A 21206-nucleotide genomic window follows, 5' to 3' on the forward strand; every position below is an offset into this window, starting at 1 on the left:
TTACAAGGTAACAGACAATCCTGGATCACACTTTTTCCACACAGTAAGCCTGTGCTGAAGTTCAACCGGTGTGTGTTTTTCATGTTATTTTAAAACTCTTTGTCACCTTGTTGTGAGAAAAGAAAAGGAGGACAGAGGTGGAGGAACACAAAAGCCGGGAATATGACAATGAACTTGCAAATCTTTGAAAGACATTAAAATTGCATAACAATGCCCAGAAGATCTTTGTCTCGTGTCCTATTTTCCTTGGTTTTAAGATAGTCGCTCCTGTTTTCTGCCTCTTTTTCCACTGCTGTCTTCACCATTTCCACCTTTTTCTCTTCTCACCTCCAGATACCCTCAAGGCCTTGCTGTTCTCATGCAGCACCGCTCCCAGTACGTTCACCGTTGGACAGTGACTCAACAATATGTCTGACTGCATTCACCTTAAGAGAAATCTACACTGCAGCGGGTTGAGCTATGTGAGGATGTAACACCAGGAGGTCCTAACTGTGACTCTATACCTTATTTAGAAGCGCACCTATAACTGTACCGTGTGTCCTGAGAATAGACCTGTGCTCTCGTGGAATCGAGGAAAATCCCGCTGTTATTCTTATACCATCGCGTTCAGAGCCACCGTGGGGGTGGCTGGTTCGTGTTCCAACAACAGCTGTTTCAGGATGATAGTAATCTCGCAGCGCATCAAGGCCTGCGGCGACATTTGTGGGGAGAAAATTCAACAGTGCAGCCGGTTGTGATGTTTGCGAAACCACAGAGAAACAAGTAATGACAACAGATGATACACTGTGGTGCAAATTAGATGCTCATTTGAGTCCTGTCAATGCCTGTAAGACAGGTAGGTGCCCGGCACAGACGAATTGGACAAACACCCAGACAGGACAGAGCGCCAGATGTTTCTCCATCCAAACCCATGCCAGCATCAGACCACTGGTTGGCCATGTTGCTTCACTAACCTCTATCCTTCTGAGTGTGTGGCCTGTGGCTATTATAATCTGATTTGTAAGCCTTTGCATGGCTCTTATGTAACAACCGGGATGAGTCTGTGGCTGAGGAGATGTGTGCACACACTCCCATCCCTCCATGTAGTGCTCTGTAAACGGGGGAAGAGGGTGAGGAAGGGGAAGAGGGAGGAGGAGAAGGGTGAGAACCAGCTGGCACTGTGTGTGTGTGAGGAAAGCGTGCCAGAGTTTGTGAGCGTTGGGATACGTGATGATGATGATCAGACAGAGATGGAGGATGAGTAACGGCACACGCGACATGAATGATGACAAGTTTTTGCTGAATTACATGAATTGGACTGAACATGAGTTATTGTTTTGTATGGCACTTTGTTTTCATAAATTATGGCAAACTGTGTGTAGCTCAGGAAAATTAGTGAGCGTGACACTGGAGTTTACTCCTTCATGGAACTGCACATTAAAAACTTAATCCGTCATCCGTTAGATGCGATTCCCATCTGCTTCCATCATAAAGTGAACAACACTCAGCATTCTCTGGACTCTCAGTATTTCCCAGAACACCTACAAGTCTGGCCAGGAGTCATGAGAAGGTGTGAAAGACTCTTTTGATTCGCACACACAAACACTTTCTAAACATCTTCCTCTTGCTCATTTGCCATTCTCACCTGTTTACTGAGAGTCTATTTTTATCACCACATTTGTGCAGCCTTTTGTTAGACACTGACAAATAACATAATCTCCAGGGTACAGTATTAAAATAGTTTACCTCATACCTGAAAGACAGAACCATCTCGGTCAGAATAAGCAACAGTTCATCTTCTTCAACTTACCCTAAATGTGGCATCCCCCAAGGTTCTCTTTTAGAGCCCTTTTATTTTTCTTTTAAATGCTGCCACATGGTTACATCTTTAAACCCCACAACATCTCACATCAGTGTTATGCTGACAACACAAAGGCTGATCTTCTAGCTACACCTGACCACACTTTAAAATTGTACTCCTTGTTTTGGAAGCCCATCACCAGTATGTGAACTCCATCATCATCACAATTACTCCTTTCAGCGCCCAACTCTCGCCTCAAAACCAAAGGCGGCAGGGCTTTTTTCTTTCTCTGATTAACAACACCCACAGACCCTGTTTCTGTGCAGCGTCATCCACTTTTGAATACTTCTTATGCCACTAAGTAACAAATTGTTGACTAAACACAATAAAAAAAAAAGGTTTTATGTGCTTTAACCCCAGCAGAGCTAGGACATAACTCACAAAAATCTTTACAGCTCCATCAGCACCAACCATACTTATCACAATATTGGACACTTTTCTAGATTTACTTTCATTGTATAGTATCTAGTTTGCTATGTAAGGAGCTGAGGTCTTCACTGAGAAACAAAATCAGAGGCCACACCTGCTTCTGGGGTGTTTTTCCCTCATGATGTATTCACATTTCAATTATTATTATTTTTTTATCGTTACCTTCAAAAACAGGATTCTCCCAGATAATGTCTAACAGGTTTATGTCATGGGCAACTTGATTTCTGTTTGGAAAGTCAGAGGCACACTTCAGTGTTAGAAAATTCAAAATGTTGTTTTTAGTGCAGCTGAGAACAAAACACGGTGCCATAGTTGCTGGATTTACTGACCCAGTCTTTAGAACTGAACTGACTGAAGCTGCAGATTGTAAACTTTAAGCTCTAGTTTCCACCTGCCTTTAAGGATGAATGTAACAGAATTTTGAGATCTGTGATTGGATATATCATGCCAAAATGCACCTTGGGAGCACAGAGTTGTAATTAACTCAAAGTTTGAGAAGCAAATATTCACTTAGTTAGCTGTTATTCTTCTGCACTGATGAGCTCCTGAAACTGCTCCTCCAACTTTAGTCACACCATCTAACCTTTGAGTGGCGACTGTTCCTACAGCTGACTCAAACGGCTGTCGAAAAGAACATCAGATTTACAGTATCTGAATTGCTTCTGTAAATTGTGATGCTTATGAGGAGGGCACTTCAACAAAAACTACTTCAGTCAGGAGCAAACAGGTGAGACAGCGGTTGCACAGGGATGTCGCTGCATAGTGGCTCTAAAATAAAGGCTAAAAAAAATGCAGCTTTAGATGTTTGTTTCACCTGTAAAAGCCTGTAGGAGGAACTGATTGCTTGTCATGGCATCAAAATGGAACCACTTAACGGTAACAAATGTTTGCACAAAATATCACCTATTAGCACATTTGCTTCAAAACTCAGCATCATTATTGGTTAAATCCAAACTCTTCTACTTTCATTCGCCACCAACAGACGACCCTGAAACAATGATTTTATAAATATTATTCCATCTTCACATGGAGTGACTCGAATACACTCAAGGAACCACAAACACACACACAGAAAATGTGAACACAAATATAGAGAGATATCCTTCCTCTCTTTCTCTGTACTTGATTGCCACTCTACAATTTCCATTTCAAATGCCAGCGTGCTTTTCAGAGGAGATAATGATAGAGCTTTGAGGCCTGCTGAGGACTCGACTTTTTCCAAACCACAACTGAACAGGAAAACATGTTATATGTGTACAGTGGACTAATAGTAATATCATTTTAATGTTTACCCAGCAGTGCTGTGAGTTAAATCTGCGTGGGAGTAATGATGGTGCTGCCTGGGATAATGAACAGTGAAGATGGGTGTTGATGATAGTTATTAAAGCTCAGTTTCAGACCACTGCCTGCAGTGTGTGTGAGCATGTATCTGTAATCCACAGATTCATGACCACATCATTTATCCTTAAAATTCTGCTGCCTGTCAGAATAAAGTTCCTACAGCTGCCAGTCTATTAGGCATGAAGAAATAACATTAAAACAGTTTTATCTTTAATTCGTGCCATTTCAGTCAGTTTTATGTTAACGTGTGTTGCCAATTTTGAATAGTATCCAATCTGACCAGTGATATTTCTAAAGACTGCCAGTAGAAAGAAGGTGAACTGCCTATAAGGAATGCGATGATATTAAAGATTCACTCACACAAGCTGAGCACATGCATTATATGTGATGCAGTGGCATTTCAGATTACGGCGTTCACTTAGTCAGATGTATCAATTCTGGTGACAGCAGCCATTTCACATGTCTGCAGCTCCGTTGATATGTTGCAGGAAGCCCAGTTCTGGTTTTCTATCAGGGGAAACATGCTCAGGAACGATAACTGCATGTGTTTCCTCACAGCAAAGACCCTTGCTGGTTGGTTCCCATAAGGAGGCGTTTGACCTTTTGCACAAATCACTCTCACACGTGTACGCAATCACACACACTGGCCGAGCTGTCGTTACCAATTTTAAAAAGTAAGCAAAATCCACACTTAACTATGAAATGTAGATAAACACCATAAATCTATGTCAAAAGCATTCCTCCCACAGAGCACATGACCATTCATCAATAATGAAGCCCAGTGAAAAGATGTGAAACACCCTGAAATATACCCTCTGTGATTGATGGAGCTACAATAATCAGTAGCTCCCTTTTATCCTTTTACTAAAGGGGCAAAGCTACAGTAATTCATATCATAAAAAATAATAAGTCAAGGCCCAATTACTAGATGTTACTGTAGCTTTCAACTTATCTCAAAGGCTCAATTAGGCTGAGCTCATCGGTACGCGATGAGACGTTGCTGGAAAAAGCTTCTAAGTGAACTTTGAGTTAAGATTCTGTTGAGAAAATACTGTTCTCATGTTAAAGAATGAACTCTCCAGAATTAAGTCAGTTTAGTGGCACTCACATAATGCGACCCCCAGGATTCAATGCTACAGGAAATAACAGAGGTGCATATCTTTGATCATTCACATTTAAAAATCAACAGAAGGATTTAGATTAGCAGGGAAGATGAAAAGACAGAAAATTAATATAAAGGGAGAGTAAAACATATGTAGATGCAAACTGTTCTATATTGTACAGTAGGATACCGTTTGTTAAATTTTAGACCTAAAATTGAAAAAAATATTGGCTGGCAAAAGTACTGACGACAGATAAATAATACATTTTGAAGAAAAATGCATAAAATGTTGTCATTAAAGCCTCTGTAGCATTGCATAGTCAGACCATTCTCTACTACTGACACCCTGCTGTGCAGAATGGTCTGACTGCGCCTCATTATCTTTCTGCTTACATTTGCAAAAAGGAAGAAAAACTTGCACTGCTGTCTTATTACACGATCTAAACCTTCACAAAACTGTAAATTTTCAGGGTGGAAAGTTGCTGCCTGGAGCTTCTGAAAACAGTAACACAGATTTGACTTTAAGTAGAAGTTAAGGTGAAAGCTATGTGAAATGTGTGAGCAGTGGAGAGCTTATGCCCGCAAGCATCTGGTGAGTTCGACTTTTTAAATGTAACAGAAAATTGAATATAGCATGTTCAGGTTATGGACTGTTGCTAGAACAAAACAAGGAAAAGACATCATCTTAGGATTTTTGTACAATCAGTATCATTGTAGTTACATTTAAAAAAGGTCATTCTGTAGAACTACATACCATGCATGTGTTTGTGTTCTTTGTAATCTAATCTGTTATAATTATTAGCTCAATGCAGTGTTATATTATAGTACAACAGAAAACTCAACAAAGTGCAGCGCTAGGTCAGACAATATTGTACATCTTGTGTGTTCTTTTCTGCATAATTTTGTATTTTGTTACAACTCTCTATTGTCCGTTATTGTGCTGTTTTTTTTTAACCTGCCAAAGGACTGTAGTTGCGAATAAGCCTGAAGCTTGAATAAGATTTAATCTGGTAAAGTGCATCAAATGGTGACATTTATGTCTGAGCTGCACACTGTCCCTTTTAAATAAATATATCACTGACAGTTGAGGATGCATTATGAAAGAGATGATAAGAAAAGATGTGAGTGACAAAAGATCCGGAGCAGCAGCAGGAGAACACATAAGATAAGCAGAGAGGTCAGTACAACAGGGTGCATATGCAGTGACAGCGAAAAACAGTGTTCACCCCACGAGTGAAAACAAGACGCTGCCATTATCCACCAAGAGAGAGCCTGACTGCAGTCTGTGAGAGCACATGAGGGTCCCTGAACACAACACGAGTTTTTCATACGACGTCAGACTGGAGCTGCACGAATAACGCCTACCAGGAGAGCAGATTTATTATTATTGTTAGTGAAGATAAATGTCTTCGACGTTCAAGCCATTCAACTCTTACTCGGCACAGTAATGGATCCTGGAAGAAACAGGCAGCGGTGCAGTTACACCTAAAATCAATAAAACTGCAAATTCCTCGCCCTCCTGATACTAATGCAAACTTTCAATCACACTGCACAAGCCCATTCCAAAATAAACAATAATATTAATGCAGGCAGAAACTGGCATGACCCAGTAAAAGATGAGAAAATTGAAAAGCCTCAGCGGACCGACGTTCTGTATATTTGATATTGACTATCTGCTATTCAACGCTGGTCTGGTTTGATTAGATTTCCTGCCCATAAAGGAGGTCATGACGGGAGGGGACAGACTCACCAGACATGTGATGACACAAAGAATATTGATCACTACTGCTGAACCTTTTTGCACACGGAAATAAACATTACATCATAAATAATGACATAGCTCAGGCTTAAACCCTCATAATAAACTGTATTTCTTTCAGTCATTTGTCAAGTCACACATAACAGTAAACTGAATATCTCTGGGATTTGGATCGTATGCACAAAGTCATCAATATTGTAAAAAATTATTGGTCACAGCCCTTAAACACAACTTAAATAGGAAGAGGTAAGAGACAAAAGAAAACATATGAGAGTAGCTGCTAAACTAAAAAATAGAGAAAGAGATCAGTTCCTGCTCCCTTGTCGCCTTTTCCTGAATTAACACCAGTACATCATATCTGTAAGTTGTAGTCAGCATGTCAGCTTCATTTTAACACAAAAGACTGTGACTGAAAAGCAAAACAGCAGGTCAGCATGTGCTGTGAATTCATCTCCAGGTGTTAAATCAAAGCTTGATATTAAAAGCATTATTTACACTGAAATGCCAAAAGCCCAAAGTGTGTCTGGGGAGCCTTTGTAAACGTGTACATACACTCAAACTGCCACTTCTTTTGTAAGTACACCGAGATAAAAACTAAAGCAGTGAAATTCAACAGCCCTGCAATAAATCCTCCCTTCATCAGGGCTGTAAAGTTCAGCTTTTGTTGCAGCTGCATTAGAGAGGCGGTCAGCAGTGCTGTGTCTGTGTCCGTGCAAACAACGTAGTTTAAATCAATAATTTATCGACTGAAGCTGACATGTGCACACACTCTGACAGGACTCCAGACTGCGACCAAAATGCAACCTTTTTTTTGAGAGTGTGCGAGCTAAAATTTCAGGCGCTTGCATTAGTGCGAGTGCATGATGATCATTAAGCTGTATTAGTGTCGCTGTAACTGGCACAGGAAGCTGCTGTGTGGACCACTGCGCTATTTACACTTAAAAATGAGATGTTCTTGTGAAAAACATCTGCATTCGCTGTGTTTCCCGCTCATAGAAAAAGGCATGTGAAAAAAAACACTCAGTTTCATCTTGGACTAATCTGACATTAGAACGCCCTAGTTTACTCTTTTTAAGTCAGTTTGGGTTGCACACCTGTCTGAGCACACCACAGACACCAACAGCAGCTACCACAGCCTACAAAGTGGGGCATTTAGGGTAAATTATAGTGTCTATCGATAAGAAAATGTTCAGCAAGTCATATGTTTTGCCTGTGACAAGGTGGGAGGTGCAACCAAATGAGAAAGTTGGTCACATTGGTGCTACCAGTGAAATGTTAGTCCCTGCTCTGAGCATTTTTACACTCATCAGTTCATGTGTGGAGGCTAAAACCCATTTTTCTGCCCACTATTTTATTGGAAGCTTTGCTGGGACAAACCTAACAACATCTATCAGTGGCACCACAAACACAGTGAACAATTGTTTCTTTGATCTCAGTACTTAGACACAAACATGAGATTTGTACAGGAAGACAGTATGTCAAACAAAAGATAAAAATCTGAGAAACCATCCCCAAAAAATGATCGATATTTTTCTTCTTCTAGAGCATTTTTCGGTGTTTATTCATGCACATATATTAAAATACAACATGAGGCCAACAGTTAGCCTAGAACATAGATGTTAGACTATGTGTCATTTGTTTACAGCCTCTGTTTATGGGTAGAGAGGAGTCATAATTAATAATGATTACATAAACACTGCATGTGAATGCTAAACCATAAGGAAACCTGTTTTATATATTTAATTTCATTTTGTTGTGCTTTACACAGATAATCACAGCAACTTTTTAGACGGAAACAAAAAAAAACCCTGAAATTTTACTTTCATTTTTATTTAGTCCTTCCCTCCCATTTCCATAACTCTCTTCCTGCAAACTGCTCAAAATAATTTACCAACATATTATTCTGATTACATGGCTGCAAATACAACACACCTCCATAAATGTCTCCCCCTAATTAAAAAGCTATCCTTCTTTTAGATCATAATAACTTAAGGTGTCTAATCTGTGGCTCAGTCTGTGGGTGGTATTTGTCATACTGAGTGTGAAGCGCAGAAAAACAACTTTGTTAAGCGTTATGCCTGTGGCACGCTTTACAAGTCTACAAGGTGATGAAGAGGCTTGTTTATACAGCGCACCGCTGTAATTAAATAATTACTCAGCTGCATAGCAAACAACAGCAGAAGAGGGATTACAAGACATCACAATGAGGGTTTAATTTTATTTAATTACTATATATAGCTAAACTTACATATTGAAGGCATGTTTGGTGATTGCACCAAAACAAAAACTGTCTTCACATATTTTGTTTTATGTTTTTCAGTACAAAGCAAGAGAAAGCAAACAGAAGATTACAATCATATACAACATATGCACTAAAATCCCCAGATGACATCAACTAAAACTACTACTCTGAAAAAAATAAAATAAAAGCACGGCAGAGTCGTGAATCTTTGACCCTGTCACATGGTACATTTGGCGGTCTGGTCCGGCACATGCAGCACGTTTCACAGATTACTGCTGCAGCGCTCTGATTCTGAGTCACACACAGCCTCGATATGATGCAAAGTCACTGCGCTCTGATTAATCGGAGTATAATCCCTGACAAGCCATTCAGCCTGAGCCCTGCAGCTGGTGGGAGGATGCTGTCTGTGCACGGGGCACCGGGGTTTACTGTGTGCGTCCACGGTTCTGCTCAAATAACATGGTTCCCTACCGAGGGAACGTCCTCACGCTAGAGTATATACCGTCCTCTCCAAACACTGTGGGAGAGTCGATGCTGCAGACATTTATATAGAATACAACACGTTCTCTCCCTCCCACCGCTCATTACCGTCCCCTCATGAGCCAAACTAGGCGTCAGACTGAGGACGTGATGCTCTGCCTCCTCTCCTCTTTTGTTCCCAACATCCTCCTCTTCTCTCCACTTTACTCCATTACTTCCTCCTCTCATCTCTTCCCGCTAGCTCTCACATTTCATCCCCTCTTTTCAGTCTTTTTTTTTCTCCCTCCCAATTTCCTCCTTTCTGTTGCACAGTTTTTCTGCTCAAATGTCCTCTTTTCCTCCATTTGAAGCAATACAACAGTGCAAGAATATAAAAGCAAAATATGCAGTGTCGAGCTCAGAAAAATGTCGCTGATATATTAGAGATGACTACAGGGGGTAGAAAAGAAGGAAAAACAAAGTGTGCTACAAAAATAGTATTAATATTTCTGCTTTTTTGTTGTTTGTTTGTGAAACATTTGAGATTATGATACTATCTGACAGATGTATACAGGAAATGTGTATTTGAAAAACATGTGAGCAACATCTAGATCTTTCAGAAGAAAAAATGTGTATGTTTAATCTGGAACATTGCATCATTTTCTAGAAGCTTATTGTGTCCTTATTTCAAATCGTTAATCAGTACAGTAGCAGTTCATCAAGTACACTTCAACTAAATTAAAAATATATAAATAAGGTAAAATAGAGTGGAAATATTTGAGTAAAGCATTAAAGATGTAACCTGAATACAACTTCCTGCCACTTGTACCCTGACTGAGCAATTTTATTTATGCATAATGTTTTTTTTTTTTTACCTGTTTAATTCTAAAAATGTGGTTGTGTCATGTGATTTGTCTCATGACCTCTCTTTGGACAATGACCTTTTTTAATCCTGAGAGAATGTACAACCATCACATGTAATACCTTGTACAAGGTCTTTGGGGCTGTAAACACATCCATATCTGCAAATTACATTGCATCACCCTCCATCATGTCCATACCAGGCTGGCAGTTAAACAAAAGCCCATAACCAGGACGGTGGATTGGTTTTAAGGAGAGTGAGTTATAGATTGTGGTAATAGTGATGTGACCTGAACGTCCCTGAAGCAGAGGTTAGTCTGATCCCTGTTTGAGCTTTATGCATGTGAAAAAGCAAATTGATTTGCTTTTTTGAAGGAATGGCAAGATTTCCCAGTTAGAAGAAAATCTCGGTTGACTAAAATCATACCGGCTCTTCAACCAATCAGGTCTCAGGACAGTTGTCCACAGTGCACTCTACCTGCTAGCTCTTTCAGTCTAAATAATTTCTAAATAAACATAAAAACACGAGTATTCACAGCATACTAAATAATTTAACCTGGTTATTTTATACTGAAATCATAAAAACAGACCAGAGTGCACCTGTCTACATTCATATCTGAAAACAGAGCTATATTAACTCATGATTCCAGCACACGAGCTGTTGAATAATATAATGCACACACTCGACGTTTTGGCCATCTCTTTTAACAAATGGAGACACTACTACGACTTCTTTGTCATGGTGTCAGTTCGTTTGAAGCCGATTCAATAAATGCAATAAACTCGACCTCGCAGTCTCCATCAGGTTGGCTGAGTTCAAAGTTGTAAAAACACAAAACATCCCATTTTTCACAGGCGGTCTCTTCCTCTTACTGCCAAAAATAATAAATAAGAAGGCTGTTGATGTAACGCTTTTCTCCTTATGAAAGTAACAGTGTCAATTGTTCAACGAATGAGAATCTGGTTGAAGGAGACAACATCGACCAATTGACCCACTACAGCTACGTACCACTGCTCATCTTCCCCGTTGATTATGCAAAGCAATCCTTTTCCTAATGCTTAATAACAAGTCCTGAGAATTTCACTTTTCCAGCCCCAAAGTCAACGCTTGTCTCTCCTGCAGTGGCTGATGCCCAGAATATATAATATACAAGTCCTGAATAAAACATCAACCATGGCCTGAATACTGATGCTGAGAGAGCGCGAGGAGGAGAAGGAAACGAGAGGAGAAGACGAGAGAGAAACCGTGGACAGTGATGAACAGCAACCCACTTTCTATAGGCAAACCATAAAACCTCCAGTGGCTGTCAAAGTAAGAATGAATGACTCTGCAGAACAGCAGGCATCCCTGTTTTCACTCAGCACATCCTTCTTCTCCTCTGACAGACTTGAAACTGGCTAAACATCGTTCACTCACATTTCCACTGGATGAAGACATTTAATGAGTTTATCTCGCCGGCGCTCCTTTTCACACGGCATCTGACCGCAGGACAAGCTAATAATAGGACCGGCGCAGGTCGAGTCCGTCTGTCTTTAACCCCCAGAACAGAGCCGACGTCACAACAACGAGAACTCCGCGGTCCAGTTTTCAACCCGCGGGCTACTGGATGTGCACGGCTGTCAAAAGAGATATATCTCTGACACTGTATTCAAAGTTTTAACCAAAGTTCAGCCTCTATTTAATAAACTGAGTAAACATGTGGGATATACAGTAAGTCAGACTCACTGTTGTGTCTTTTCTGGCCACACCTTTCCACTGCAGCTCTGGAGATGGTGAGTCACATGCTCAAGAGTCAACAGACAAAAACTAGTTGCTGTAATGTTGTCTTGAGGATTAATGCAGTGTCAGGAAAATGACTGATTTGCTGGAGGTGTGCTGATGGAGGTGACATTTGACTCTCACACTAGTCAAAAAAAAACAAAACAACTGCCACTGCGGCCTTAATAATAGAAAAACACGTCTATGAACCAATGAAAGATTTCTCTCAGGAAAGAAGCAGCCTTCAGCCGCTGAGATCAAACATTTGAGAGAGATTTACTGTTTGCACATGTCAGAGGGTCGACAAAAATGTCCGACTGTTTGGCAAGCTCAAGCAAAGGACAGCAGAGCAACGAGGAAAAGATCTCCAGATGGAGACGTTTCAGGAAAAAAATGACTCAACTGTGGTAACTTAGGACATTTTTATTTTTTTTTTAAAGCCTGAAGGCAAATGACAAGAAACAGAGTACTAAGAAGTATCAAAAGGGGGAGAAATAAACTGAGATAAAGAGGATTGGAGGTACATTGCTGCAGGTACTGTACTGCTGGACACAATCCAGTGCGGCATCACTTTTACTGCAATGCTGATCCTCACTTGGCCAAATCTGGATCCACTGTGTCGGCTGAAAAGAGCATTAGATTCTAGGAGAGCGTTTCAGCAATGAGTTTTTGTCGTATGACTCCTGTGCACGTGGCAGACATGGAGCATCCTCACCACAGCAGTTATGTCCATATTGGACCATTGTGCGTCTCACGATTTACACTCGTTGCCAAGGTTCAGTGCCAGTGCAGGAAGTGTGCCACAAAGGTGTAGAGGTCAGCATGGGTGTGCAGCACGTTTGGCTTTGATTTGAGTTTGTGTTCTGCCACAGCTCTGCAGGTAACATTTGGCCTTTTTATTAACAGCAACCAGGATTCTATAACTTCAAGCTTTTATTGGTTTTACATGCTGAACCATAATTTATTTATCATCAAGACAGTCATTCCCGAGCCTTTAGCCATGCCACAGCTGCCATGCTCACATACTGTAAAATGCAAGAAGTGAAAAAATGTCATCACTGAAGGCAATCTGATTATTTGCAGGATCATCTAATATTGGCATAAAACTATTCTCTGAAGTGCACACAGTCACAGTAATCCTTTACTACATAGCATGGTGTTCTTTTCTAAGAAAGGAGCCAAAAGGGTTCGACTGATTAGCCGTTCCTCAAAACAACAACAAACCAGGAACAAACTTTATTATCATTGACACTGTCTGGCTTTGGCATCTAAAAATCAAGGATTTGCTGTTTTTCTTCTCCTATTATATTAAACTGATGGTTGGACAACAGTAGTCACCTTTATTGAAGGAATTTTTTGACCAGCATTTATCATAAATGAAATAACTGAGTGAACAATCGGCAAAATAATAAGCCATCCCTATTTGCAACCTTACCCAGAATTACATAACAAGTAAAAATAAATGCAGACTGCCTTGGTTCTAATATCAGCTGACACAATTCAATGGTGCAAAATTCTCCTACAGCCGGCAAGACAGTAAATCCCTGCAGATCTAATGTTCTCCACACTCTCCTGTTTGATTTGTCTGAGTGTGTCCTCCATCTCCGGCCTTCAGCATTTCTTGGCTGAATTCTTCCTCTGTCTCGGCGCCACTCCCTACCTGCTCAAGGGTGTTTTCTATCTCCCTCTCCTTTCTCTTTTATCGAGTCTTCTCTTATCTCTCTTTCTTTGCTCCACTGTTTTTGTTCCTCCCTCCCCATCTGTTATCTCCCAGCTGGATCTGTTTTACGCTGCACTGCAGTAGGGCCTAGTGAGGATCCAGGCTGGATGAGTCACCCACTCGCAATCTGCTGCCCTAAAGCCCCGCAGGCGTCAACCACATCCGAGGACCCCACTGCCGTCCCCAGGCCCGTGTGGATGTACATCCACGCACGTCCACATACGTGCTTTGCACACTGCGTACTTTATTTATAAGGCGGGAGTAGAGTACATGCTGGAAACGCCTTTGTGTGCAAACGTAGGCATGAAGAATTAAATCTAAATGGACCAAGAAGAAAGTCCCCAAGGTTTACTACAAACTGTCAAATGAACTGACGAATCATGAAGCTCTGTGTAGCTCTGATATTAGTATTCGGCACACACGCTGGGAAATCTCTACTCAAACCAATGCAGACTACAAAATCAAGGATTACTGCTCCATCAGCCACTGCAGGAAACATACCCCACTCAAATCTGATAATTTGATTCTGCAGCAGCAAAAAGTACACAGACAGATGCAGATTCCAGCGACAGTATCTCGACAGATAATCACATGCATGTATTAAAAAAAGCAGCACAGGTTGTTTCCATATTATGCCGTCAGTAAATATGAACCTCACTTTTCACTGACAAGGTGTTTAAACAAATCTTATTTTACTGAACTGTACTGAATCAGTGGAACCGTCATCCTCAATTTATCACTGTGATGAATAATGTTTCAATGTTCCCCTTTAAAAAAAACTATAGTTAATGAAGTGCACTGTAAAGTATGCAGCCATATGGTGTTATTCTGCAGCCAAGAACATTGCTGGAAACACGGTAAGCACACTTTCTCTCTAAGACAGCATCGTATCTTGTGAAACACTTGTGGACTCAGTTGGATGTTGTTCAACTCCCTCTCCAGTCATTGATTTAACCCCTAAAAACTCCTGTTTGTGTGTTTAAGTTACATATTTAGAAGTTTTCTTTTTTTTCATGAAAATAATCCCCTCTTGCTTTAAAATGGCCTCGATGGAACTCTGCACTGTCGCTTTCTCTGTAATGTGCAATTCTATGAAGTCCTCACCTCTATCTACACCACCTCTTTCCTCTCGCTGCAGCCTGAGCACACCAGCTCACCCATAACTCTGCTCAAACACTGTAAAACTACTCTACGCTACACAATTGTAAGTTGTGATATTGATGATATGTCTTGTAGTTTTATATTAAAAAAGCACACGATATGGACATGTTAATAAGGTGAGGTGCTGTTATGTTGCAAAAAGGGACTTCAGGTCAAGATTGACAAAAAGATCTACCATTTCTATGATTTTAGCTGTTGACGTTTTATGCAACAAGGCCGTTAATTTCTGAATGTGACGCAAATGAAAACCTAAATGAAGCCTTTTGACTCAGTACATGTATATGTGCTGTGTGTGCAGAAGAAGCCAAACTTCTAAGGAAACTTGTCAGCCTCTTCCTGACACTGACGGGAGGCAAAGAAACCATTTTATCTGAAAAAGCTGCAAGAGCAAAACCCCCCAAAGACTCCTCTTTTTTGTTTGCTTCCCTCACTCGCTCTGGCACACTTTCTCAAGCTTTCTTGCCCCCCTCTTCATCTCCCCCTCTCTCTCTCCCTCTCCCTCTCTCCCCTGCAATTTCTATTTAATGAATATTTTTATCTTCCGGCTCAGAGCACATACGCACTCCACTGAAACAAAACGGGCTCTCTGCAGCCTTGCACATACCAAAAACTGGTCGGAGCTTGATTAAAACATGACATACTTTTCTAAACCATTAGTGGACAGTTCCAAATATAAAGCCTCACCACGGTGGCACACTCATCACATGCTCGTTTGCACAACCGATCAGCTGCGGAACCGAGCTCTGACAGAGATGTCGTGAAAGTAGCATCTGCTCCGAGCGTGACTCATTTGACTCTGAGGTGAAGCCGACTCGTGACGTAACAGCGAGCAATCGTCACCTTTAAAAATATGACAGATGAATGCTCTGTTTCTCAGCATAGACGAGCAGAGGGGACTGCAGCATACTGCGTTTTATATTTTTCATGCACAGCTATGTTGATGAAATACAAATTGTTTCTAGGTATTATAATCTATTATAGAGTAGTCTGAGTTACATCATTTTGTAACATAGCCCAGAGTGAGAATAACTAATGGATTGCTTGCTAAATAAATCTAATTTAAAAAAGCAATTTCTGGTGAACCTGCTGGATTTTACCCTTCATGGCCCTACGCTTCCTTTTCTTGTTTAAAATGGCCCCCGTTATTAATGCACCACACTGAGACTGGATGTCCTTGGGTGAGACAGAGAGAGAAAGAGAGAGAGAGAGATGTCTTCTGTCAGGGAAAAGTGTGATTGTGCGAAATAAATTACTCAGTGATGTATGTGAGAAGGTGAAACTGAGGTGGTGTGAGCATGTGTGAGGGAATCTCATAAAATCCCAGTTACTTCATGGCATTCTGCCTTTTATGAGCTGTCTCTCTCAGCAGCACCCAGAAAGTCTATAACGAAGAAATGCGGCAAGCCTCCTCCACCAGAAAGAGGATTTTCTATCGCTCACAAAGCAGATGTCGCACACTTAACTTCAGACAAAGCTGCACAGCTAATTAGCAATTACTGACACATTAGACTATAAGGTCAAGGCTGCGTTCTAGGATATAAAATCTGCTCCAATCTGCATATAAAACAGTTAGCGAGGCATTAGATTATCATGTGATTTTTGTATCAGTGTGATGAATTTGCCTATTTGCAGTTATTATATCCATTAGATGTTTCTCAGTGGATTTTTCCATAAAATTCATTGTATAGCTGAAACTAATATTATCATATAAATGCACTGCATATACTGTGGATTGATATTGCTTAAACAAATGTGTTTATTTTTGCTATTGATTCATCTGTAGATCTTTTTTTATTTTCAAACAGTAGATAATAATTTGGCTCATAAATTGTCAGATAAAAAATAAAAAATATTCATAACATTTTGTCAACATGATGAAATTTCAGGATTTTGCAGTTACATTGAACAGAAAAACAACAAAACAGCAAATCCTCACAATCTGAGTAGCTGCACCCAGAAAATGTTTTGGTCAAAAATAGCTTAAATGATTAGTTGAAAAGCAGCATAGTTGCAGATTTATTTTCTGTCATTTTATCTGTATTGCTTCCATCTAGCTACACCACAGACGACGAGGACAGAGCCAGTGATTGTGCAACTTGTGCAAGGTAAAAACCATCAATACTGATATTCATCCCCCCCAAAAAACTCCCCTCTGATTATTTTAAATCCCTGGTCACAGCCCTTAATCTCTTGATCCTCTCTCCTTGCGATGGGTTGGGGGTCTTCCTAAAGTATGGCTGGACAGCATGTATCTGTGTGCAAGTAGCCAGATTGCTTCCGATAAAAGTCTGGGCTTGGATTAGGAGGGTGGTGGCACGAGAACAGAGGGGCTGAGGGGGGCCTTCTGCCACCACAAGTCTGTGTGTGGGTGTGGGTGTGTGTGTGTTATAGTGTGTGTTGGGGGAGGTTGTAACATTGAGGAGCAGACAGGAGGAGACCACAGAGACAACTCACTGTGAGCCTGGAGCCGACTGAATCACACTGGGAATTAAAACTGAGTAATGAAGACAGAGCTGTGTGAAAATCTACAACTTCAGATACACACTCTTTACACACCCAGCAACACCTCTTCATGCATGCATGCAGACACAGAGCTGCACGACGGGATGCATATTTACAGATATGAAGCCTCACATGCATCCCCTAACCTCGCACACACAGATGCATGCGAAGCTGCAGAGGAACATCTGCAGGGGGAGAGAAGCCTCCACTAATGGGTGACAATAGACTCATCACACAGAATTAACACAATCTGTGCAGCCATCTAATGCCCTGTGTGGGCTGCTGTCGAGATCCAATCTGATAAAATGAGCTCTTGATTAAAGCTGAGAAATGTGTTAACAGCAAATCACGGTTGTCTGCAATTATTCTGCTTTTTATTCAATCCTTCAACATGATGTAACTCTTCCAGATATATTACACAGTTATAACTTTGATCTGCAAATCCTGTGTTGGACATCAAAACTGTCAATCATCACAGTGATATTAACAATACTACAAATGACTAATGGTGGCATAAATTAACTCAACTCTACTGCATTGTCTTATTGGATGGCAGTTGTGTAAATTAACTTACAAACTGCCACCTTATTCTCCGTAATTCAGGTGTAACAGGCAGTTAAGAAAGCTTCATATCTCCAGGCAGCAACCTTCAACAGACAGGCTGCTATTAGTGTCACAATGCGGCCGTTATTGCCTTCATCTTACTGACAGCTGCTCACAACGATGAGGAAACATGCAACCTGCAGCTCGTAGATAAATGCTGTTGGGAGCTTGGTTGATCTGGACAACAGCGATCGAGGGGAGAAGCATGTGTGAGTGACTCACCCAGCCTCCGGGGATCTTGCAGTAGGGGGGCCTGAAGCTGTCACTGTCACTGTGACTCGCCCCCACAACCTCCCTGAGACCCCCTCGCTCCCGGCTAACACCGGAAATCAAACTCACTCAGAGCCACGGAGGTGGTGGGGGGGCTGCAGGGGCAGATCTGTCCAAGGCTTTGACCACAAAGGCCCCAACAAACACTACTTGTGAGCATTGACCACCCCCCTGCTGGGCCCCCCAGACCTAGTCCAACTCCACAGCTGAGATGAGGCATAATAATAATAAGAGACACAGAAATGAGTGGGTGGGCTGAGGAAGTCTCTCAGTAACCTTGAACCCAGCAGCCTCTCATGCACTGGGCTCGGATCTAATAATACCAGATGATTCAGCATTAGATGTGGAAGACGCAGGGCCTAATTTAATTTATCACTTGTATCCCACAATAGGCGGTAAGTGCGTTTAGAGGGCGCAGAGGTCATGGCGTGCCGCTGCTGGCAGGAGCGGATTTTCGCCAAGGCGCACTTAACGATTGCATAACGTCGAGCGCGTCGGAGTTCCCACTGAGCTGCAAGAAAACACCGATTTAATCAGGGCCTGCCATCAGGGCTACAACTTGCGCATTGCAAGCGTGCGCGGCTGCCATGAGCTGCAGATCTGACGGGTTTTCTGTGCGGAATGTCATCTGAAGGGTACCGAGAGGAACTGACGTCCCCGGTACCATCGCACCGCGGTGCCATCCGCCTCCCAGACGAAACGCAATGTGCTTTAGGATAAATATCGTGTTTATCCGTTACGCACAGGAACAACTAGAGTAAAGCACGAGTAATAAATTATTCTGTTGGTGCAATGCTGCAGCACGCTAGTGTTTTCAGCACCAGGGCAGAGGAGTGGAGGTAGCAGGTAGCAGACGGAGCACAAACAGTACTCAGGAGCGCAGCCGCGATTATTCTCCACAAACAGGAATAATATAGAACGTGGACGGTCCGCTGCTCTCCAGTAATGTGCCAGTTTTAACAGATCCAGAGAGAGCTGGTGCGCAGGACGCCGCGTCCTCTTACCTGAGTGGCTTTGTGGAATTGCTTCTTGAGCCCCGCTACAGACATGGTCGCTACACGGTGGTTCTGGCCGGGAAGGTGAAGTGATGCTGCAGCGGCGGAGGAGGAAGAAGAAATCTCGGTCCTAATTCAATCTGCTGACGATGCTGCAACCGTAGCGAACCCCTCGGTCTTCACGCTGGTCTTCACGGAGGGATCTCCTGAGAGAAAGGGGCAGACTAAATCCCTGATCAGGCTATTGGATGTCAAACCCACATGTCTTAAACGGCGCTGACGTCGGAGCCTGATGCTTTTAAAGCGGCCGCCTCCTTACCGAGGCTCAGCGCCGGAATAACAGCGTCCCTAATCTGAGCCTGTTTAACAGCACGACAAGGGAGCAAGTGCACTGAGTTAGTTAGTCCTGAATTTGATTTATTCTCACAAATAAAATGGGGTGAAACCAAGGGAAATAGGATGATCTTGACTCCAGAGGGGTTGTTGCAGCGTCTCCAAAGGAAAAGAAAGAAAGAAAAGAAGAAAGAAAGAAAGAAATCTTCGCTCTACAATTAGTTTCTCTGCGCTCCCGCCTCTCCAGGACCCTGGACAGCGCCCATCAACACGCGACAAACACTGTCATAATAAATAAAGAAAAACAGCTACAAAGAAATACAGATAATATCAAGTAAGCTCTTTGAATTGCAGTAATTACACATTAACCCAAAGAAAAAAATAAATAAAACAACTACATCCAATATAAGTACTTTTATAAATGGTCTTTTTTTTTTTTTTTTTACAAAGTCTGACTGTACAATCACACTATTTTCACAGTATTCAAATCAGCAAAAATAACTGTTATTTTACAGATATTTTACATGATTTGAAATAAAAGTTATTTGTATACAGTTGAAACCAGACGTTTACATACACTGTATAAAAGGACACATCACCTTTTTTTGCCTGACATTAACTCAGACTAAACTTTTCCTGTTTAGGCCAGTTAGGATTTCCAAAATTGTTTCTATTTGCTAAATGCCAGAATAATGTGTGAGAGAATTTTTTTAGAGAATGTTTTTCTACTTTCTTCAAAGTCAGAAGTTTACATACACTAACGTTACTATACATTCAAACTATTTGGGAAAGCCCAGATGATGATGTCATGACTTTGGAAGCTTTTGATTGGTTAATTGACAACATAGGAGTTCATTGGAGGCACACCTGTGGTTGTATTTTAAGGCACACCTCAAACACACTGCTTCCTTTTGTGACAACATGGAAAATCTAAAGAAAGCAGCCAAGATATCAGGAAGAGAATTGTGGACCTCCACCAGTCTGGTTCATCCTTGAGTACAATTTCCAGATTCCTGAAGGTTCCACGTTCATCTGTTCAAACAATTATAAGCAAGTATAAACATCATGGGAATGTCCAGCCATCATACTGCTCAGGAAGGAGATGGGTTCTCTGTCCCAGAGATGTTTTGGTGTGAAATGTGTGTATCAGCCCCAGAACAAAAGCAAAAGACCTGTGAAGATGCTGCTGAAGCTGGTCACGGTGTCATTATCCACAATGAAACCAGTCCTGTACCGACATGGGCTGAAAGGCTACTCAGAGAGGAGGAAGACATTACTCCAAAAGCAACATAAAAAAGCAGATTACAGTTTGCAAATGAAAGCAGGGACAAAGACCTTGATTTCTGGAGACATGTCCTGTGGTCTGATGAAACTAAAACTGAACTGTTTGGCCATAATGACCATCGCTACATTTGGAGGAAAAAGGGAGAAGCTTACAAGCTTGAGAACACCATCCCAACTGTGAAGTACGGGGGTGGCAGCATCATGTTGTGGGGGTGTTTTTGCTGCAGGAGGGACTGGTGCATTTCACAAAATAGATGGCATCATGAGGAAAGAATATTATGTGGAAATATTGAAGCAACATCTCAAGACATCAGCCAGGAAGTTACAGCTTGGGCGCAAATGGGTCTTCCAAATGGACAATGACCTGAAGCATACCGTCAAACTAGTTATGAAATGGCTTCAGGACAACAAAGTCAATGTCCTGGAGTGGCCATCACAAAGCCCTGATCTCAATCCTGTAGTACATTTGTGAGCTGAAAAGGTGTGTGGAGCAAAGGAAACCCTAAATGTATGACCCAAGTCATACAGTTTAAAGGCGAGGCTGCC

The 21206-nt window shown here is 41.6% G+C and overlaps 1 protein-coding gene across 1 annotated transcript in view; it reads right to left on the bottom strand.

Moving 5' to 3' along the window:
- The window catches only part of LOC103369640 (endophilin-A1-like), a 35651-nt gene extending 16459 nt beyond the window's left edge, over window positions 1-19192 (bottom strand). The window contains exon 1 of the mRNA XM_008298404.1: window positions 19053-19192. Within this exon, the coding sequence (XP_008296626.1) occupies window positions 19053-19097 (45 nt within the window). The 5' untranslated portion in view covers window positions 19098-19192. The remainder of the gene's footprint in view (window positions 1-19052) is intronic.
- Window positions 19193-21206: the final 2014 nt, after the last annotated feature.

The sequence above is a fragment of the Stegastes partitus genome, unplaced genomic scaffold, assembly GCF_000690725.1.
Source record: "Stegastes partitus isolate 25-593 unplaced genomic scaffold, Stegastes_partitus-1.0.2 Scaffold1314, whole genome shotgun sequence".
NCBI classification, from domain to species: domain Eukaryota; kingdom Metazoa; phylum Chordata; class Actinopteri; family Pomacentridae; genus Stegastes; species Stegastes partitus.